The 24,053-nt window shown below is 43.3% G+C and overlaps 1 protein-coding gene across 1 annotated transcript in view; it reads right to left on the minus strand.

The window, feature by feature from the left end:
- The window catches only part of LOC122935146 (vomeronasal type-2 receptor 26-like), a 163,956-nt gene that overhangs the window by 112,179 nt on the left and 27,724 nt on the right, over window positions 1–24,053 (minus strand). The window contains exon 2 of the mRNA XM_044290912.1: window positions 21,607–21,898. Within this exon, the coding sequence (XP_044146847.1) occupies window positions 21,607–21,861 (255 nt within the window). The 5' untranslated portion in view covers window positions 21,862–21,898. The remainder of the gene's footprint in view (window positions 1–21,606; window positions 21,899–24,053) is intronic.

Consider the following 24,053-nt stretch of genomic DNA (forward strand, 5'->3'; position numbering starts at 1 on the left):
TGGGTAGTTCCCACTACATTTAGAGGTTTGATGTTACAACATGCCCATGATGCGCCTACAGCTGGTCATCGTGGAGAAAAGATTACATATTAGTCATTGATTATGCCTATTTGCCTCATATGTTAAAAGATGTACAAATTTACTGCCGAGGTTGTTTGGTGTGTGCTCAATTTCAACCTCAAGGTCCCATGCATCGTGATCCACTTCAGAAGAAAGGTTTTTCATTGCCATGGTCCGATATCCAAATAGATTTTATTGGTCCTTTTACCCGGTCGTCTCAAGGGAATAAATGCATGTTGACAGTCACTTGTGTGTTTACCAAATGGGTAGAGTGTCTACCGGCCCGCAATAACACTGCCGAGACCTGTGCCTTTTTGTTGATTAACCATGTATTTTCCAGATTTGGGTTACCATTAAGGATCGATTCAGACCGTGGATTACTCTTAGTAAGTGAGGTAATGGCGAAGATGTGGAAGATCTTGGGTGTGAAGAGAAAATTACACATTGCCTATCGTCCAGCATTTAGAGGATCCGTTGAGCGCTATAACCAGTCTATTGTCAACATCCTTAATAAATATGTCAAGGAGTCAGGAAAAGACTGGGACATAAAGTTACCGTTAGTGCTCATGGCTATCAGAGCCACTCCAAGTGCTGCAACCAAGATGTCACCCTTTGAGTTGATGATGTGAAGGAGAATAATACTTCTGCAACATCTGTAGTATAGCACATCAGATCATAACCTGATCGATGCAACTGACACATCAGTATGTGGAGGACCTTCGTAAGTATCTTCAACATGCCTTTGCTTTCACGCAGAAGAAACTTGAGAAAGCCGCCGTAAGTAACAAGACTTATTACGATTTGAAAACTACCAATAAGGAATATGAGGTAGGAGATAAAGTGTATCTCTACACCTTTGCCCGGGATCGGGTAAAAGAAAGAAAATTTCTCTCTTCATGGAAAGGTCCTTACGACATCATTGATAAAATATCACTTGTGGTATACAAGGTGAAAATTGATTACAGTATCTTCTTCTCCCTTCTCTGTCCCCCTGTTTTACATGTACTGTAGTTTGCTGCCGACCCAACTTGTACTGTCCTGTAGCTTGTTGTCCGAGGAGACCTCAACTCTCTGCTGTTCCCCAACCACTTTTATATCTGTGAATACAGTATATTTACATATGCAGCATGCCAGACCTGCAGGGTATTGCGATAGTGAGGTCACGGTTATGGGCAATCGAGGATTACTCACTATTTGTAGGAGAACCCTGGGCATGCATGCGGTAGTGAAGGAGAGGCTGACACAAAGTTCCTCTGGGGCACACTCTGTATGTAGGGACCAGGCCTGATGGTGGATGAGGTGCCCTGGATGTTGCAGGTGTTTTGAGTGCCTGGGGCTCGGTCCCTTTAAGGATCGTGACGCCAGTGCCTGTAACGGTGGCACACAGGTTTCCAGTAGCAATAATGGAGATGCACAGATAGTATGGTGAACCAAACGTAGCTTTACTTTCAACAGTCCAACTTTGTACATACAGATTGTAATGCAGTCCCTTATATCATATATGCCACAAGCAGGCTTATTTCTCAATATGGCAGGTATAATCTTGCAAGATACTTGAAGGGTAAAAACAATTAAAGCTTTGCAGACCAGGCTGCACTATCCCCACAGCTATTCTGGCTGGCTGGATCCCAAGGCCCAGATGCCTAAATGCTGCCTTTAATCCTTGGTATTTAATCTTCCTCCAGTATTGACCCTTGCTCTACTTTGTAGTACCTCTGCCCATCAGCTTACTTATCTGAGCTGGTTGCACTGGCACTGCTTGGCTTGAAGGTGGCTGCGGGTTTCTCCCAGGAGGATCATCCCTACTACTGGAGTTACTTCTTCTGTGCTAACTGGATTCAGGGTCTCCAGGCAGGCTGTACTTCTCCACTAGCCTCCTGGTGGCAACTAGAAGCCTGGACTATCTAGCTGCATGTCAGGAGGAGGCCCTTAGCATATCTCTGGCTGGTGCCTTCTCATTTCTGTCTCCACAGACTCCTGACTACAGACCTGACCCCTCCCTGTCTGGGCCTGAACATTTATACTAGGGGCTCCCTATCTCCCTCTAATGTCTAGGATGCCTAACTACACCCAAATAGGCCTGCTATGCACGTAACAGGGGAAACAACACATGTAAAAGCACATAGACAATACATTAGAATGCATGGATAAACATAATACCACTGTCCCTTGGGAGTAGGAGTAACACGTGACCCAATTGACCCTTGTGTAGTGCCCACCCCTACCTAGTGGGACACTACACACACACATATATATATATATATATATATATACAGTACTGTATATATCTATAGATAGAGAGAGAAATAAATATATACAGTGGATATAAAAAGTCTAAAATGTCAGGTTTCCGTGATGTAAAACAATGAGACAACGATAAATCATTTCAGAACCTTTCCACCTTTAATGTGACCTATAAACTGTACAACTCAATTGAAAAACAAACTGAAATATTTTAGGTAGAGGGAAGAAAAAATATAAAAATAAAATAATAAGGTTGCATAAGTGTGCACACCCTTAAACTAATACTTTGTTGAAGCACCTTTTGATTTTATTACAGCACTCAGTCTTTTTGGGTATGAGTCTATCAGCATGGCACATATTGACTTGGCAAGATTTGCCCACTCTTCTTGCAAAAACACTCCAAATCTGTCAGATTGACCTCTTCAGATCATCCCACAGATTTTCAGATCTGGCTGGGCCATTCCCAAACTTTAATCTTCTTCTGGTGAATCTCCTTTGTTGATTTGGATGTATGCTTTGGGTCATTGTCATGCTGAAAGATGAAGTTCCTCTTCATTAGTGATGAGCGAGCATGCTCGGACGAATACCTGTTTGGCTCGAGCATCAGTATGCTCGGCACATGGCGGTACTTGGTCAAGTACCACATGTGCTTGAGCACCAGGCTCGAGTCTCCTCCCTGCATGTTTCTCTGCTGCTAAGTAGCCAATAAACGTGCAGGCAAGTACTGCCATCACATGCCAGTAGCCATGTTAGCTGCTGGCATTACAGTGATTGGCTGGCCGGAACGCATCATCGGGTTCTATATAGCGCCCAATGACGCGGGTTCAGCTCATTGCGAGTCAGGGAGAGCTGCGCTTAGGAAGGGACAGATAGTGTAGGGAGTTTGTGATCGCAATTTATTCCATTTAAAAAACGTTTCAAAGACCCAAAAGTCCTTTTAAGGACTATTGTGTGTGGTGGCAGCAATTTAATTGTGCAAAATAGTGATTATTTTGCAATATAGGTGTCTGCAGTGACTTGGGACATCTGTGCAGCAATACCTTCTGTGTGTCAGGGGCAGAGAAAGGAAGAATATTAGTGAAGATACTTTTTTGCCAAAAATCCAAATTTTTACTGTCAATAGTGTAATCCATGAATTGTTTGAACTGTTCTTCAATACATTGTGTGGTTGTCAGGCCCAGATATAAGGAGAAAATTTAAAAAAAAAAAAAAAAAACTTTCTCCCATAATCTATCCACATTTTTGCTGTCAACTGTGTAATCCGTGAATTGTGTGATCTGCGCTTCAATACATTGTGTGGTTGAAGGCCTAGATATAGGCAAAAAATTTAAAATAAAGAAAACAATTTTTCTCCCATAATGTTCATTTTTGCTGTCAACAGTGTAATCCGTGAATTGTGTGACCTTCAGGCCCAGATATAGGGAAAAAATTATAATACAGAAAACACAATTTTTTTCCCCATAATCTATCCACATTTTTGCTGTCAACGGTGTAATCCGTGAATTGCGTGTTCTGCGCTTCAATACCTTGTGGTAGTTGTCATAGAGATGGCCTTGCGGTTCGCCCAGCGGTCGTTTTGCGGCAAACATTGCTCGTTCGCTGTTTGCCGAACGGGCAAACATGGGTATATTCACGCCCGCCATATTCTTTTACATTGTGAAGAACTTTGACCCATGACACATCCATCAGGTGGTACAGGACAGCCAATTGAGACATTTCAGCACATGGACATACACCCTACCATATAAATAAACCTGATCTGGCCGTCATTTTACATTCAGTCTTTAGCCAGTTCAGGGACAGATTGATGTGTGGAGCAGGGACAGACTGTTGAGACACAAATCGCTAGCTAATAGGCCCACAAAAGTCCTTTTAAGGACTGGTATAGGTGTGCTATCGATAGGTGTGATATACTGAGGGGTGTATCATACATATAATATACTTTCTAACATAGAAAGTATATTATAGTGCATTTGTATTGTGCAGAAGTTGTGTGCGGTTCTGCTGCGATACTGCAGCTAAACAGAGGGACAAACGCTCTTAGAACAAATAATTTCTACTGGTGTGTATTACTAGTTGCCCCCCGAAAAAACTGATTGAAGCAGGAGTGTTATATACCAATAATATACTTTCTATATAGTGCATTTAGGTAGTGCAGCAATTGTCTGCGGTTTTGCTGCGTCACTGCATCTACTCAGAGTTAAAAACACTATTTGAAGAAATTATTTCTACTGGTGTGATTTACCAGTTGTCCCCCCAAAAAACTGATTGAGGCAGGGGTGTGATATACCTGCTTCCACAAATACTGCTCTTCTATAGGGACTTTTGTCACAGGGTCATTTTTGAAAATGACAGGCAGAGGAAAAGGCAGGCCATTCCGCAGGGGGTGGTAGGGGTCGGGCAGATGCACCAGGCCGCAGCCTAAGTGGGAAGTTGCAGAAGGTGCGTGTGGTTACGTCAAAGGATGCACCTGACTTGGTTGAGTGGCCCACTCAGCCTTCCGCTTCTGCACCCTCCTCATCCTCTCTAAATGCACCCTCTTCACTCTCTGCTGTGTGCACCCCCAAAGACACCACCACCAAATCCCCTCCGCTCGAGTCAGAGGAATTATTTTCCCATCCAATACAAGACCTTACCCATGCACAGCCATTATTGGCATTGGATCAGGAAGAGGAGGTATCAACGGTAACCACCCAGCAGTCTGACAACAGTACCCAGATAAGCCCAAGGGGTGTGGTCCCCGCTGTTGCTGCCTACTCCGAGATCTCTAATATCAATTTTGGTGAAGGTGATGAATCCGATGATGACGTGTTGATGGACGTCACATGGGTGCCCATAAGAGAGGAAGAGGAGGGGAGTTCAGAGGGAGACGGAGCAGCAGATAGAGAGGAGAAGGAGGAGAAGCAGGCAGAACTTACAGTGCACGGGAGGCAAAAAGCAGACCACTAATATATCTGGAACTAGCCATTCATCATGCCCGGTCACATCTGGCGCTCCGAGGATGCCGGCATATGGCTCCGCAGTGTGGGCTACGTTGCCATCTGTAGCCTGTGCTGTCAACGCATAAGTCGCGGTTAGCACAATACTCACATAGGGACGACCGCCTTAAGAAGGTACCTGGCCTCCCATCACTGAGCTCAGTGGGAGCAACACTGTCAGAACCCACAAAGCCACACTCCCGCCACTCCAAGTCCTGCCTCTTATCCTTCTCCTCTTTTCCCAGTTGTCCTCCACTAAACCTTCCACCGTGCCATCGTCACGTTCATCTGGCAAAAGGCTGGCTTCCTTCCCCTTAATGTTTGAGCGAAAAAAGATGACGCCGGCGGATAACCCTCTTGCTGACCGCTGGCTTGTCAGAACTGCTAGCCCGCCAACTACTGCCATATAAACTGGTGGACTCAGAGGCCTTTAGAAAATTTGTGGCCAATGGAACACCGCAATGGAAGGTCCCCGGAAGGAAATATTTCTCCGAGAAGGGCATCCCAGAGCTATATGGCCACGTTCAGCTGGAAGTGAATGTATCACTGGCTTACAGTGTCGGTGCCAAGATACATCTGACCACAGACACATGGTCTAGCAAACACGGGCAGGGAAGGTACATAACTTTTACTGACCACTGGGTGAACCTTCTGATGGCCGTCAAGCATAAACCCTGTGGCACCTGTTTAGATTTGGTGTTACCACCACAGATTGCATGCAGGCCTGCTTCTTCTTCTCCTCCTCCTACTCCATCCTCCCTCTCCTCCTCGGCTGACTCCTCCTTTTCCGCTGCTAATGTCTCTTCTGCTGCACCCCCCAAGCTCCCAGAACCTAGTTGACATTCCAGGTGAGACATTGCCATGCTGTGCTGCATCTGTTTTGCCTGGAAGCCAAAAGCCACAACAGTCCTGCACTCCTTTCAGCTTTGCGGTCACAGGCCGATCAGTGGCTAACCCCACTCAATTTGACAGTTGGTAAAGTGGTGTGTGACAATGGTGCCAATCTGCTGAGCGCGCTGAAACAGGGCAAAATGACACACGTGCCGTGCATGGCACACGTCCTAAACTTGTCGTGCAGTGATTCATTGCCAAATACCCCAGGGCCCAGGACGTCTTGCGGCAGGCCAGGAAAATCTCTGGCCATTTTAGAGAATCTTACACGGCCATGGCACTACTTGTTGACTTTCAGCGGCGACACCAATTTCCCGTCAGACCTCTGATTTGTGACTGCCCGACGCAACTGAATTCCACCTTGTATATGCTTGATAGTCTGCTCCATCAGAAGCGTGCAGTTAACGACTACCTGTATGAACTCTGCGGCAGGACAGGTTCTGGGTAGATAGTTTTTTTTTCACTGCGCCAGTGGCTGCTCATGCGCAACACATGCAGACTTCTGCGGCCATTTGATGAGATCACTAAACTGGTCTGTCACAGCTAGGGCGCCATCAGTGACATTGTACCTTACGCCTTCTTTCTGGAGCGTGCAGCATTGCGTCGCATCATTGATCAAGACGTCGAGGAGCAGGAGCTGGAAGATGAGGAAGCCGCAGTGCTGGATGAATTCCCAGGGGGGGCTACTCCATCTGAGACAAGTGATCAGAAGTCTGAAGAGGAGTCAGAGGAGGATGGTGCCGGGACGGAGGAGGAGCAAGAAGAGCATGCTTTAAAAGTTTCTGGGATCCCTGGTGTTGTCCGTGGCTGGGGGGAGGAGACAGAGGATGACATTATCCTGGACCATGAGCAGTAGCCAGGCCTCTCCACCAGTGAAAAGGAGGGCCTTCATGCTCCAGTGTTTGAAGAGGGACCCCCGTATAAAAAGCATAAAGAGCAAGGACCAGTACTGGGTGGCAACGTACTTAGACCCCTGGTACAAACACAAAATGGCAGAAATGTTACCACCATCACAGAGGGCTGTCAGAATGCAGCACTTCCAGGCGCTGGCAGAGGAATTTCCACTCACAGAGAAACAGTTGTGTGTACCCATCCTTCCGCGCATGCAAGAAGAGGGCGGTTTGAAGATGTGTTGGTGATTTCGGATATGAGATCATTCTTGCAGCCAACCCATCGTCAGCCGTCCTCCGGCTCCAGCCTCAGGGAATGCCTAGACCAACAGGTGTCCGACTACATCGGGTTAACGGCCGATATGGACGCTCTGAGAAGCGATGAACCCCTGGACTACTGGGTGTGCAGGCTTGACCTGTGGCCAGAGCTGACACAATTTGCCATGGAACTGTTGGCTTGCCCCTCGTCCAGTGTCCTGTCCGAAAGGACGGTCAGCAAAGCAGGGGGGATCGTGACCGATAAACCGATAAGCTCGATAAGTTCATGACAGTGTGGACTACCTCACATTTCTAAAAATGAATGAGGCATTGATCTCGGAGGAATTCAACACATGTGATGGGTTGACCACGTTTGATTGAATTTCCTCATGACAGCCCACAAATATCCGCCACAACCCAGAACAAATCATGGTCCCTGTGTTAGGTAAATACAGCAGCATAAAAGGCCTTTTATGTCCGCTGAATGCCTAATTTTGGGGGCCTGTACTGGCCGACAGTTACATATTTATCCTGTGACCGCCTAATGTACCTCCAGCCACAGAATCCAAAGTTCTTTGCTGTCAGGTGAATGCCTATTGCCAAATTTTTGGGGCCTGTACCGGCCTACAGTTACATATTTATCCTGTGACCGCCTAATGTACCTCCAGCCACAGAATCCAAAGTTCTATGCTGTCAGGTGAATGCAAATTGACAAATTTTTGGGGCCTGTACCGGCCGAAAGTTAAATTTTTTATCTCTAGCCATATAATCACACCCTTGTCTCACTCCTCTGCCTCTCATTATGGTGGCATATGAACCGTATTCACCATAAGGACCTTCTAATGTCAAAAGGGTCATGTGACTGTGCCCCCCATCCCGTACTGTGCTCCTCACCCCGTACTGTGCCCCCTTATACCCTGCATTGTGCCCTCTTACCACACCCTGTGTAGTTCCCCTAGTCATTCCCTGTACTGTGCCCTCTTATACTCTTTTATCTGGTCACGGCATGGCGGTGTTATCCGGTCACTGTACAGAGGTGTTATCCAGTCAATGTATGGCAGTGGTATCCAATATCTGGATGGCCATAACTGTATCCCTTTCCCTGACCACACCATCCTTTTTGACACCTGACATGAGCAGGAAAAATATGCAGATTGTGGTGCTAAGGACCTTTGCGCCACAATCTGTGTTAGAAATATGCCTAACATAGACGTATTTCTATATAAATGATCACCTAATTGTATTATTATTTGGGGGTAGGGCTAATATCTTTATATTATATGGATTCTAGTGTATTATATTGTGCCCTGTATTTCCCAGTAGAAAATGATCCTTGGGAAACACAGTCCTCATCCCTGACCACCAGGACCAGGTTGCGCTCCGTCAGTACATGGTGGCCTCCCCTCTCCGCCGCGCTGCTCCGCTGTGTACTGGTGCTTATTCTGACACTAGGGCTAAGTTCACACCCTATTTTTGACATCCATTTAATGCATACCAAAAATGTACAGATGCCTCAGACTTGTGCTGTACAGTGGTGTCCGTTCACTGTACAGTTCCATGGTAGAAAAAAAATTACGTTAACGTATGCAATTTTTGAATAGACTCTGCAGGACTGTAGGATACAAAAATGTGGAGTGCTGCAGATTTGTATACATCAAACCGATAGGAAATAAAAAAAAATTTAGGCTCCAGCAGGGCACATTTCTGAGTTTTCCTTTAAGACGCATAAAAATGGCCTCTAATTAAAATACATATTTTTTGTGGGAATTTTGCCAATGATCCCCCTCTTGTATATCACTGTCCATGTTGTGGGACTATTTGTGTACTTCTAGTAAGTGTTTGCTGGATGCAAATATGAGCTGAAGGTTTTTCAGGTTCGCCTGCCATTAAAATGAATGGGGCCCGCTGCGAACTTGCGGTTCGCAAACATTTGATCGCGTTTGCGAACCGTCCCGGACGATGTTCGTCCATCACTAGTTGTTGGGCCTAGATATAGGGAAAAATATAAATATAAACTACATCAGAAAGCAGTGTCTGTACCGCAGATTCCAATAATCTGGGCCTAATATAGTGTCCATATTCTGTGATGTTCTGTGACATATACAGTACGACATCCGAAAACTGTTTATTTAGGGCAAATTCCAAAAATCTGGGCCTAATATAATGTCCATATTCTGTGTGTTTCTGTGACGTACAGTATACTGTCCCGCATCAGAAAACTGTGTCTTTAGTGGACTGTAAAAAAATCTGCGCCACATATAGTGACAAAGCCATTAATATGAAGAAGGCGAGCACTAAGGGACGGGGAAGTGGGCGCAATGACACTGTGCCTGCTGCCAGTGCACCAGAAAAAAAAAAAACATCCACTGTACCCAGCTTCATGTCCAACTTAGCTGGGCGGCGCAGGACAACACTGTCCAAGTCGGACCAGTGCGAACAGTTGGTCGGTTGTATTGCTGAAGATAATGCTTTCAGTCGGTTAAGCACCACCCTCTCTTTCACCAAGTCCAGACTCTGTAGCCAAGAGTCTGGTCAACTGAATCCTCTCTCTGATCATCCTTCCTCCCACCATGGAGAGGCTTGCCAAACAAGTGATCCCACACTCAGATATTCCGCGGAGCTCTATCCAGCGCCACTATTACATATGGCCCTCGCCCGAGCCAGCTTGAAGAGGGACCTGAGATATTGTTTGTTTTCCTAGAAAATGCTTGGCGGGTAATGGGAATTACGCCGCCGGATCGATTGTGGGATCGTCTTCGAACCTCTGACTTTCATTGTTGATCAATGAAAACATTCATGGCAACAAATGCTTTGGCTGTGGTTCATCCAAGAATTACATCTATAGCGGTACAATTCGGATGCCACCAGCCGTCCCTCTTAATCATGGCCCTAGTTCAAAAAATCAACAAAATTTTGGGCTGAATTTGCACTTTATATACAAATATAAATATACAGGAAAGAATGAATTATAACAATTTTTACTCTAAAATCGATCTTATCTTTGGTTTTGTGCATATTATTGCCAGTCTTTAAAAGGGGCGTACTACTCGGACAGCATCGCTACCAGCAGCGACATGGAAGTCCAAGATGCATCCAGACATCGTCCCCTTTGTGTTCCCGATCCATTTCGTTGCTGTTTCTGTCACTTTCTGACCTTTTCCAAAGGATCAGGAACCCTCCCCTCTTCAGAGCAGGGGGTGCCTGGTTTTCTCCCATTGACTTCCATTATACTCGGGTGCTCGGCCGAGCACACAAAAATAACAATGTGTTCGGGCCGAACACCAGAACACCCAAATGCTTTGGTGCTCTATCATCACTACTCTTCATACTCAGCTTTCTAGCAGAAGTGTGAAGGTTTTGTGCCAATATTGACTGGTATTTGGAACTGTTCATAATTCCCTCTAGCTTAACTAAGGCGCCAGTTCCAACTGAAGAAAAACAGCCCCAAAGCATGATGCTGTCACCACCATGCTTCACTGTGGGGATGGTGTTCTTTTTGTGATGTGCAGTGTTGTTTTTGCGCCAAACATATCTTTTGGAATTATGGCCAAAAAGTTTGACCTTGGTTTCATCAGACCATAACACCTTTGACCACATGCTTTTGGGAGACTTCAGATGTGTTTTTGCAAAATGTAGCCTGGCTTAGATGTTTTTCTTCTTAAGAAAAGGCTTTCGTCTTGCCACTCTACCCCATAGTCCAGACATATGAAGAATACGGGAGATTGTTGTCACATGTACCACACAGCCAGTACTTGCCAGATATTCCTGCAGCTCCTTTAGTGTTGCTGTAGGCCTCTTGGTAGCCTCCCAGACCAGTTTTCTTCTCATCTTTTCAACAATTTTGGAGGGACGTCCAGTTCTTGGTAATGTGACTGTTGTGCCATATTTTCTCCACTTGATGATGACTGTCTTCACTGTGTTCCATGGTATATCTAATGCCTTTGAAATTCTTTTGTACCCCTCTCCTGACTGATACCTTTTACAATGAGATCCCTCTGATGCTTTGGAAGGTCTCTGTGGACCATGGCTTTTGCTGTGGGATGCGACTAAGAAAATTTCAGAAAAGGACAACTAGAGCAGCTAAACTTTATTTGGGGTTAATCAGAGGCACTTTAAATGATGGCAGGTCTATGCTGACTCTTATTTAACATGATTCTGAATGTGATTGCTTAATTCTAAACACAGCTACATCCCCAGTTATATTATTTTAGTTTTTTTTGTTTTCTTCCCTCCAACTAAAAGATTTCAGTTTGCTTTTCAATTGAGTTGCACAAAAAGTCAGTACACCCCTAACATTTTAGTAAATATTCCATTTGAGGATGCCCCACAGATGCTCAATAGTGTTTAGGTCTGGGGACATGCTTGGCCAGTCCAGCACCTGTACCCTCAATTTCTTTAGCAGAGCAGTGGTTGTCTTTGAGGTGTTTGGGGTTGTTATCATGTTGGAATACTGCCCTGCGTCCCAGTTTCCGAAGGGAGGGGATCATGCTCTGCTTCAGTATGTCACAGTACATGTTGGAGTTCACGGTTCCCTCATTGAACTGGTAGCACCCCACAGCCGGCAGCACTCATGCAGCCCCAAACCGTAACACTCCCACCACCATGCTTGACTGTAGGCAGGACACACTTGTCTTTGTACTCCTCACCTGGTTGCCGCCACACACGCTTGACACCATCTGAACCAAATAAGTTTATCTTGGTCTCATCAGACCACAGGACATGGTTCCAGTAATCCATGCCCTTAGTCTGCTTGTCTTCAGCAAACTGTTTGCAGGCTTTCTTGTGCATCATCTTTAGAAGAGGCTCCTTCTGGGACGACAGCCATGGAAATCAATGTCATGCAGTGTGCGGTGTATGGACTGAGCACGACAGCCTGACCTCCCCCTCACCACTGTAACCTCTGCAGCAATGCTGGCAGCACTCATCCAACCTCTGGATATGATGCTGAGCACTGACAGGGTGACCCCCCCAGCCCTGTAAAAACTGCAGCAATGCTGGCAGCACTCATACAACCTCTGGATATGACACTGAGCACGTGCACTCAACTTCTTTGGTTGACCATGGTGAGGCCTGTTCTGAGTGAAACCTGTCTTGTTAAACTGCTGTATGGTTTTGGACACCATGCTGCAGCTCAGTTTTAGGATGTTGGCGATCTTCTTATAGTCTTGGCCATCTTTATGTAGAACAACAATTCTTTTTTTCAGATCCTCAGAGAGTTCTTTGCCATGAGGAGCCATGTTCAACTTCCAATGACCAGTATGAAAGAGTGTGAGAGCGATAACATTCACACCTGAGACCTTGTAACACTAACGAGTCACATGACACCAGGGAGGGCTACTTTACATTGTATCAAAGTGTCAGATCTTCAGTGTTGTCCCGTAAAAAGTTATAATAAAATATTTACAAAAATGTGAGGGGTGTACTCACTTTTGTGAGATACTGTATATAATGTGTATATATATATATATATATATATATATATATATAAAACAAAAAAACAAAAATGATCAGCAGCACTCTGTCGGATGCCGGGTGCAAATCCACAAATGCTCCTGGACAGGGAACAGTACTAGTAGAAACGACGAAAAATAGGCAGCACTCCAGTCTTGTGGAAATTCAGTGATGTTTTATTCAACGCAATGAAGCATTTCAGCCCTCTCAATGGAGCCTTTGTCAAGCTTGACAAAGGCTCCATTGAGAGGGCTGAAATGCTGCATTGCATTGAATAAAACATCACTGAATTTCCACAAGACTGGAGTGCTGCCCATTTTTCGTCGTTTATATATATATATATATATACACTGAAAATGCCTATAAAATGAATTATATACAGTATATATATATATATATATATACATTTATTACAATTTCGAATAGTATTTTGCATTGAGTTTTTAAGTATAATTAAAAAAAAAATTGTTCATGTAAAATGCGTAGTATTGGTACTTAAATTTTTTCTTTTATATGTATTAATTTTTTTACATTGAATCTGTTATGGTAAAATAATGTATATTTACTGTATTTTATTAAATATTTTTAAAATTGCTGTTGTTCTCCATTTTGCTTGACACATACAATACAGTACCACTTGGTGTGTTTCAAAAGCAAGAGGCCTAGTGAATAATTATTCACTAGGCCCTTTGTTAGTAGTTTTGTTGGAGAACAATAGCTGGAGACTGTTGGGAGGGGGGGTGCGCTCATTGTACTGAAGTACAGTTAACAGGGCATTGTGGTGTTAAAAATAACCAAGAACATAAAAAAGAACTCACACCAGCTCCTATAGCAGTATAGAACCTCCGTGCACAGGACTCTGCTCCAGTTGCGTGTAAAATCCAGTAAACAGTTCATCTAGCACTGAAGGGTTAAAAAGTATTTCCAGCTTTATTGAGGGTACATGTTAAAAATATTCCAAAGCATACCACTTTGCCATGAGGATCGGCAGAGGAATTTTTTTGTGAACTGACCTCTGCCTGCCGGCTTAATTAGACAGCTTTGCTGCCAGGCTGGAGCGCTGACCATGCTCAGCAGGGTGAATGTACTGTACTATACCAGACTTGTGGCATTTATTTGTTCTACGCTGTTAGCCCCCTTATTCAGATATATTGGGCAGACTAGATGGGCCAAATGGTTCTCATCTGCCGACACATTCTATGTTTCTATGTTTCTCCCCCTAAAATAGTAATGCATTTAGAATTAATGATAATAGTAATAATGTATAGAATTTATATTTAAAAAACACAACAAAAATAGCAATATAATTATACTGTATACAGTATAATGATTGGCTCTTTCTTGGATAGCTAAGTGGCCCTAATAAGAGCCCTTGTCTCTTATTTCTGATTTCTTTCTTCTATGTTTTTCTTCCCTTTTTTCTTCTTTCTTCCATCTTACATGGCGATTTGTTTGCCTTTGTCTTTTATTCTGAGTTCTTTGTGACCTTCTGTAAGAAATCTATAGTAAACAATGAGATATGATTACTAAAATTCTTTTAAAAATACAAAACTTAAGTGAACAATACCATTAATTAAATACTTATTAACCCTTTCATGACCGGGCCAAAAAAAAAGGCGTGAATGTCCAGGCAATTTTTTAGTGATTTTGTGCACGTGGTGGTTTAGTGACCCTAACTTTTTTATTTGTTTGACTTCCAAAATAATTTTGATACTTAGGACTTTTTATTAGCATGTTTTTTTTTTTTGAGATTCTTTTCCCTTTTTTAGGTTTAATTCGGGGGAAAACCGCTAATTCTTATTATAAAGTCAATTACATTTTGTGATGGCTCACCTAGTGTTTGTGTATGGAATGGGTGCCCCAACCAATATAGACTCACCCAGTCTATAAGGCAGAAAATAGATATAAAATATATAATGGTTGTGCACACCTCATTAGGAAAAATACATCCAACACATTCGTGCATAGGGTTCCTATAGTATTAAATGATTTATTATACAGGTAGATATCAATATATGAGGTAGGTATATAATGTATATAAATTGATGTCCAGAGAATATCAGATACTCAACAATAGGGACCAAGTTGCGATTGGATCCCTATGATGGATATCCCAGATGTTCTTCGTGGAACACTTGATCAGTAACAAACATGAAAATATTCTGGTTCGTCTGCCATTTGAAAATCTCAAAGTTTGTACCAAACCCAATTCGTCTAAACTGGTTCGCTCATCCTTAGTGGTCATTATAGGAGATTTTAACTTCCCAGATATTGCCTGGGTCATGGTTCTGCCTCAACTGCTCCAGGTCCAGATGGATTACACCCAAGAGTGCTTAAAGGGACTCTGTCACCACTTTCTAACCCCCACTTTTTTAACTATCGTTTTATTCATGGTGCCCTTCTGATTACAGTTGTCATCTTATATGTTAGATCTGCGGTGCCGTTTAGGTAAAAAATCGATTTATATCACCTGTCAATCAGCTAGATAAGGTGCCCAGGGCGTTCCTCTCCTCTTGAATCTGCCGCCTGCCGCCGCCGCCGTTGGTGCCCAGCTCCTCCCCCGGTCTCGTCAGCGCTGCCTCAAACAACACAGATCCGCCTCCGGCTCTCCCTCAATGCCCCCTCCTTTTTTTCGGAAATCTCGCGTGTGCGCACAGGCCTGCGCCCGTGCGTACGCATCCTTTTCTCGCGCATGCGCATAACGCGAACTTAGAGCGATGATGCCGAAAGGATGCGTACGCACGGGCGAGATTTCCGAAAAAAAGGAGGGGGCATTGAGGGAGAGCCGGAGGCGGATCTGTGTTGTTTGAGGCAGCGCTGACGAGACCGGGGGAGGAGCTGGGCACCAACGGCGGCGGCGGCAGGCGGCAGATTCAAGAGGAGAGGAACGCCCTGGGCACCTTATCTAGCTGATTGACAGGTGATATAAATCGATTTTTTACCTAAACGGCACCGCAGATCTAACATATAAGATGACAACTGTAATCAGAAGGGCACCATGAATAAAACGATAGTTAAAAAAGTGGGGGTTAGAAAGTGGTGACAGAGTCCCTTTAAAGAGCTCAGTTGAGTCATTGCTTTGCCCCTGTTTAAAAATTAAATGATATGGTAATAATTGACCAGTTAAACTTCTGTCGTGGGAAAAATGTTTGAAGGACTCTTAAGGGACTATATACAGGAGTATGTGACTGTAAATAATATTATAAGTGATAACCAGCATGGGTTTACCAAGGACAGTAGTTGTCAGACTAACCTGATTTGTTTTTGAGGCGAGTCGAAGCCTGGACAGAGGTGCAGCTGTGTATGTAGTGTTTTGGGATTTTGCAAAGGCTTTTGATACTATCCCTCATAGATGTTTAATGGGCAAAGTAAGGTCTTTAGGCTTGGAAAGTATAGTTTGTAATTGGATTCAAAACTGGTTGAAGGACCGTGTCCAGAGAGTTGTGGTAAATGTTTCCTATTCAGAATGGTCCCGGGTTCTAAGTGGTGACCCCAAGGTTCAGTGCTTGCCCTCTATTATTTAATTTATTTATTAATGATATTGAGGACGGGATTAATAGCACCATTTCTATTTTTGCAGATGACACTAAGCTGTGTAGTACTGTACAGTCCATGGAAGATGTCCATAAAATACAAGCTGACTTGGACACTCTGAGTGATTGCAAGAGAATTTAGACTAGAACCTTCAGAATCACAGGTGCATATCCATGAAGCAAACATGATTATAAAAAATTATGATCAAATATGTGTGCTAAGAGCTTCCATTAACTCATTTATAGTTGGTTTTGTACCACTTTTATTTATAATGACCCCCATTTCTTAGCTCTATTGTTTGTATGTATAATGGTGCGCAGCCATTTTATTTTTTATACTCTGAGTGATTGGGCATCAACCTGGCAAATAAGGTTCAAAGTAGATAAATGTAAAGTTATGTATCTTGGTAGTAATAATCTCAGTTAGTGTTGATCGAGCACCAAAGTGCTTGGGTGTTCAGTTGCTCGGTTCGAACACCTCGGGAAGCTCGGGTGCTCTGTCCGAGTAGTACGCCACTTTTACAGATTGACAATAATACGCACAAAACCGAAGATAAAAAAATTCTTTCCTGTAAATTTACTTGTATATAAATTGCAAGTGCTGCCAAAAATTACAAGGAAGTTGCACTCCGATATAACCTGTATATCACATAAAGGAGGGCCTAATTTTAATTGTGGTACAATTGTTCAGGTAGTGGGACTACGACACTCATAAAGCCTATGCACTAAGTAAAAGAGCTGCAAGGTATCGGCACTCCAATAAACCCTTTATTACACATAAAGGAGGGCATCATACACCCTTGAAAAATTATGATTGATGACCTGCTGGTGATCCTCAAAAACATTAGGAGCAAGGGCCTGCTACCCGGGGTCAGGAAGTCGCAGCGGGTGGCTGCGCGCTCTATGTCTACAGATAGTGCTGTTTCTTAATGGTAGCTTTCTGGGTTTGCCTTGCAATCCTTTTTGGCTCACTCAGGGATCCGTAGCTTCTTCTCCTCAGCTGTTTCTTGTCCAGCACTCCCAACCTCTTTATATTCTCCCTCCCACTACTCTGGTTGCCAGATATAGAGCTTCCTGCCTGGACTTCTATACTGACCCACTGGAGCTGTGTAGCTGTGATTCCTGGTTGTTGTTCCAGAGTGTTACCCTCCGGATCCCTGTTGGGCTTTTGTTGTCTTCTGTTGTCGCCCACCTGGGATTATATGTTTTGTCTGTATTGTCTGTCCTCTCCTTGGTGTTTTCCTTTAGTGTTAGTGGTGCGGACTAGTGTTCCCACCGCCCTATTCACTACGCAGGGCTCATCTCAGGGAAAGCCAGGGTTTAGGCACGTGATCGGCGTACGGGTGAGGAACCCGTCTAGGGACGTCAGGGCAGTCAGGTGCCAGCCTCAAGGTGAGTTAGGGGTCACCACCTTTCCCTCTCCCTTGGACAGGGACTTCCCTTTGCGTCACGTATGTGATCGGCACGCCGGTCATGATATTATATCTGGCCCTTATTTTGTGTAGGTAGAAAGAAAGAAAGAAGAGAGAGAAAGAGAAAAAAAAAAAAAAAAACTTTTTCTTTCTGCCTATTTAGAATCCAGTATGGATCCTATTGCTGCTTTGACAAAGCAACTTCAAGGCCTGTCTTGGCAGGATTGAAGGCGTCGGTCCTCCAGCAACAGCAGCAATTGCAACAGACTGCAAGCCTAGCGATTGCTATGGGTAACCAGGTTGCTGCGGAACCCAAGGTTGTTCTTCCTGAGGCTCGCCGTAGGCATGGGGTTTGTTTTTTCTGTGGGGGGAGGGGTCATTTCATTAATGTCTGTCCTTCCTTTCTCAAAAACAAAAGACCGTCGGAACTACTAACCCCAGGCTGTGTGGGGGATATCAGCCGGGGGGTATACGTTTCCTCCATACGAACATCACAATTTGTGTTGCCAGCGGTTGTTGTTTTTGGTGTTAGGACGGAGACTATTTCTTTCTTTCTTACTAGACAGTGGAGCAGGGGTAAATTTGATAGATGCCCATTTTGCTCGCACTATGGGTTTGTCTCTCTGTACGCTACAGAGACCTATTCCCATATTCGCTATTGATTCTGCTCCTCTGTCTCAGAGAAACCTCACTCACATTGTCCATAACTTACACCTTCGGGTAGGGGACCACCATAACGAGTGTCTATCATGTTATGTTCTGTAGGGCCTTCCCACTCCTGTGGTATTGGGTCTTCCCTGGTTGGTAGCGCACAATCCAGTGGTGGATTGGCAGGCCAGGGAGATATTGGAGTGGACTGAGCATTGCAGAGAAAATTGCTTAAATAGCAATTGCTTAGTCGCCTCAATAGCTACCCTACCTACATTGATTTTGGACTTTGAGGACGTTTTTTCTGAAAAGGGTTGTCAGAAGTTACCACCTCACCGTTCGTATGATTGCCCGGTTAACCTGATTCCCGGTGCAAAATTACCCAAGACCAGGTTATATAATCTTTCGGGTCCCGAGAGACAAGCCATGAAAGATTATATCTCTGAGAGTCTGGCTAAGGGACACATCAGACCCTCTTCTTCACCCGTGGCTGCAGGGTTTTTCTTTGTTAAAAAGAAAGATGGGGGCCTGCGTCCTTGACTAGATTTCCGCAAACTAAACCGGATAACCATCCGGGACCCATACCCTCTTCCTCTCATTCCTGACCTGTTTAATCAGATTGCGGGTGCTAGGTGGTTCTCCAAACTTGATCTTAGGGGGGCCTACAATCTGATTCGTATCAAGGAAGGGGATGAGTGGAAGACAGCTTTTAACACCCCTGAGGGGCATTATGAAAATCTAGTCGTGCCTTTCGGTCTGACCAATGTTCCTGCTGTCTTCCAACATTTCGTTAATAACATTTATAGTCATCTTATCGGCAGGTTTGTGGTGATATACCTAGATGATATCTTAATTTATTCGTCTGATCTGAAGACACACAAGGTACATGTCAGACAGGTACTGCAGGTCCTATGGACGAATAAATTATATGCGAAAATTGAAAAGCGTGTTTTCGCCGTTCAGGAAATACAGTTCTGGCACCTACTCGCACCTGAGGTAGGTGTTTCACTTGGACGTATTGCTGGGGCAGAGCGGCCACGTCCTCTCCCTGCAACAGGAACCAACACCACCGTGACCATGTCCACGTCCCTTATTTGATGTTCTCCTCATTATTAGCGTTCACCCACCAGGTGTCAATTAAACTGCCAATAGTCAACAATTAATTTCCTTAACAGTAAGGCAGTGCCCGTGTCATAAACAGAATACATTTCTTTAGGTCACACAACAGTGTAACAGAGCAATTGAATACAATTACTTCACTATCAGAAATGCAGCGTACACCGAAAATGTGCAATCTACCACAAAACCAGTGTTTATTGCAAACAACTGTAAAAATGCAGTATTTCACTGCTTAATTATAAAATAGGTAATACTGCGCTGTACGCAAAAGTGCTCTGGGGCAGTGTTTTTGGGCAACCAACTGTTTAAATGCAGAGTTCCACTGGTTACTTCATTTGAAAGAAATACAGGGTAGGCCTCAGATCAGCTATATAGGCCGAAACCAGTGTTTATTGCAAACAACTCTAGAAATGCAGTATTTCACTGCTTAATTATAAAATAGGTAATACTGCGCTGTACGCAAAAGTGCATCTAGCACAAAATGGTGCTTTTTTACAGCAGCAAGGTAACGGCACTATTTAACGGTTTTATTGGACTGTCAGATATGCAGTGCCTGTGGCAGACAGACAAAAAAAACTCGCTTTAGGTCACAAAAATGAATTACATTTATTTAGTCTTGAGAAGAGACGTCTAAGGGGGGACATGATTAACCTGTACAAGTATATAAATGGGCCATACAAAAAATACGATGAAAAACTGTTCCATGTCAAATGCCCTCAAAAGACACTGTTTCTGACTGGAGAAGAAAAAGTTCAGTCTCCAGAAGTGTCAAAGCTTCTTTACTGTAAGAACTATATTGTTGAATGGATTAGGCAGTGGCTGAGGGACAGACAACAGAGGGTTGTCGTCAATGGAGTATATTCAGACCAAGGTCTTGTTACCAGTGGGGTACCTCAGGGATCTGTTCTGGGACAAATATTGTTTAATATCTTTATCAGCGAAATTGCAGAAGGCCTCGATGGTAAGGTGTGTCTTTTTGCTGATGACACAAAGATGTGTAACAGGGTTGATGTTCCGGGAGGGATACACCAAATGGAAAAGGATTTAGGAAAACTAGAGGAATGGTCAAAAATCTGGCAACTAAAGTTTTATGTTGATAAGTGCAAGATAATGCACCTGGGGAATAAAAACCCAAGAGCAGAATATAAAATCAGTATCTGAGGTAAGGGATTTAGGGATCATTATTTCAGAAGACATAAAGGTAGGCAGACCATGTCATAGAGCAGCAGAAAAATGCTAACAGAATGCTTGGGTGTATAGGGAGAGGAATTACCAGTAGAAAGAGGGAGGCGCTCATGCCGCTCTACAGAGCACTAGTGAGACCTCATTTGGAGTATTGTGCTCAGTACTGGAGACCATATCTCCAGAAGGATATTGATACTTTGGAGAGAGTTCAGAGAAGAGCTACTAAATTGGTACATGGATTGCAGGATAAAACTTTCCAGGAAGGATTAAAGGACCTTAACATGTATAGCTTGGAAGAAAGACAAGACAGAGGGGATATGATAGAAACTGCTAAATACATAAAGGGAATCAACAAGGTAAAAGAGGAGAGAATATTTAAAAGAAGAAAAACTGCTACAAGAGGACATAGTTTTAAATTAGAGGGGCAAAGGTTTAAAAGTAATATCAGGAAGTATTACTTTACTGAGAGAGTAGTGGATACATGGAATGGCCTTCCTGCAGAAGTGGTAGCTGCAAATACAGTGGAGGGGTTTAAGCATGCATGGGATAGGCATAAGGCCATCCTTCATATAAGATAGGGCATGGGGCTATTCATAGTATTCAGTATATTGGGCAGACTAGATGGGCCAAATGGTTCTTATCTGCCGACACATTCTATGTTTCTATGCTTCAAAACATAAATCTGTAGAATAGACGTCCTCAGGACGTGGTCACTGCAGGAACAGTGAACAGTTTTAAAAAGGGTTTAGATGAATTCTTAAAAGTAAATGACATTAATGTTTATGAAAACGTCTAGAAATCTTAGTCTCACATCCTTCTGGGATTCGCATTCCCCACCTATCGCTTGGTTGAACTTAAATGACATATCTTTTCTCAACCGTATTAACGATGTAACTATGTGTGAAGGTACCCTAAAGGTGCGTTTTATTAAATTTACCTGTGGACGTCCGTAGATCCCAGTTATTATAGATATGGACAGACTGGAGGAGATCATCAAGTGTCCAATAAAAGCCATCACTTTGTTCTTCTCATCACAGCTGTAGTTAGGGACGGCTTCTTCTCGTCCTGACAGTATACTCAGTGCACTCTGTACAGCTTTATGTTCTTCCACACCAGAGTCATATATTGTGTATCCCAAAGTGATATTAGGTAAGAGGTCAGATCTTCTGTTTATTTCTTCTATGGCGAACATGAAGACCAGGAGATGTCTCAGCAAATGAATAGATTTCCTAAAAAGGATTTGCACATGTGTACATAATAATTAGTGACAGCCACATTATGTTATATTATACCAGTATGTAGTAGAATCATATAAATAGTTAGGAGGCTCACCCCTCTTCCACTATGGATTTACAGAAGGTGTTCTATCAAATGGCCAACCCACAGCCAACTCATATACAATAGAGATAATGTGATAATAGGCACCTCACCACCTGGAATATTGTTGTCGAACAAATATATATGATAAAAAATATATATTTTATTATATAACTCCAATTAATACTGTATAATTATTTAATAGTTCCAGAAGGGCACTTTGTAGATAGATATACTATATATATAGAGAGAGAGAGAGAGAAAGAAAATCTGTAGCACTCCTTCAAGTAAAAAAAGTGTGTAATATATGTGTATATATATATATATATATATATATATATATATTACATAAAAAACTATATATACTTTAAAAACAAAACTAGTTATTGTCCCTTATTTGAAATTAGTGGTGAATTGTTGTGGGACAATGTTCCAATTTATTGATATTCCTTAATATCAAATTTACAAAGAAACAAAAAATTGCCGAACAATAAAAAAAAGAAAAAGCAATATAATGCTGTATTTGTCTAGATAATATAGTCAATATAGTATTTATCCCACTGTAAAAGATGTTCCGTTGGTATGATACAACATCTGGGGTTAGTAATTATAACATTACACCATATGACATTTCATATACACCTCAATACTGCTAATAATGTCAATATATTCTTAGACAAGATAAGAAATATCCAAGTAATGGTAATAATGTAGGCCGCATATTGAGTTAAAATAGCAAATGTAACTCAGTATATTTTATATGTGCTGTGATCTCCTTGCTGTGGATATAATCGCAAGTCCCACCCAATTGATATATAGATCTCTGTATGGTGTCTCTTCAAATGGCTGTGCAGATATCTCCAATAAGTATACTGTGAAGGAAGGGTAATCCCACCAGCACATAAACTTGGCATTTGGCGTAACTTACTGTGCAGAATGCTCGATGTAGAGTGTGTAAATATAAAGTGTCTCTTACCAGCCCCGTGATTACTGCATCGCTTGGCATCCTGATTGCCCAAGACCGCCTGGTTCATGGAGGCTGTTACTTGCTGCTAGTTGCCGTCTCAGCACGGTTCATTTACTCATTTGCCCTCATTCACAGCCCAACAGAGAAAGATGTTCTAGTTGTTCTGCAAGGGCACCTCCCTGTCTGCTCCAGCACTGATTGACTCCTCCAGGCTGTCTGTTGGTCTATGAGTCAACCAGGGCAAGACCTCCCTCCCACTTGCTCTCAGGGTCATGTGAGCATCATTTTTCTCCCTCGCTTGTGTTTTCCTGCTGAGGCGTGCTGCTCGCCATTTTATTGGATTCATCCGAAGCAAACCTCAAAAGCTTCGGGTTCATCTGGTGGACGAATTTTGGGGAAGTTCATAACAAACCGTTTTGTTACGAACTGATTAATGCTTCTCTAATTTACATTATAATGATTATGCACAGTGCCGGACCCAAAATCTGAAAAAGATTTGACCATCTGTTAAGTTAGGCCACTCCTCAACCACTTTATCACTACTGTAAGTTTGCTGAAGTTTTCAAAACATCTGCATAGACGAGTCATCAATACATTTCAAAGGGAGGGTAAAATTCCTCCAGTACCTACCCAGTAAGCGGGCAAGGTATGGCATTAAAATGTACAAACAGTGCAAATGTACTGTACCAGGGAAAGACACCCGAATTGAACCCACAGAATGCCTCACTGTCATAGGAGTTAATAGGACAATAGTGTAAGACTTAAAGCACTCACTTATGGATCAGTGTTACCAACTCTATATGGATAACTATCACACCAGCATAACCCTGTTGAAGTCCCTAATTCCAGAGGTACTGCAGCGTCCGGCACTGTATGAAAAATCACAGAGGCCTTTCATGATCTCTGATTGGACAACAACTCAGAACCACCGCAGGGCTCTCTTAAATGAGGACATGCTGGTGGTTGTGTATAAGGGCAAGAGAGATGTTCCTATACTGACCACTAGAGACGGCCTTGCGGTTCGCTTGGCGGTCGTTTCGTGGCGAACTTTGTTCGTTCGCTGAACATATGGCGATGTTCGCATGCGCCATATTGTTTTT

The sequence above is a fragment of the Bufo gargarizans genome, chromosome 4 (genome assembly GCF_014858855.1).
Source record: "Bufo gargarizans isolate SCDJY-AF-19 chromosome 4, ASM1485885v1, whole genome shotgun sequence".
Taxonomy (NCBI): domain Eukaryota; kingdom Metazoa; phylum Chordata; class Amphibia; order Anura; family Bufonidae; genus Bufo; species Bufo gargarizans.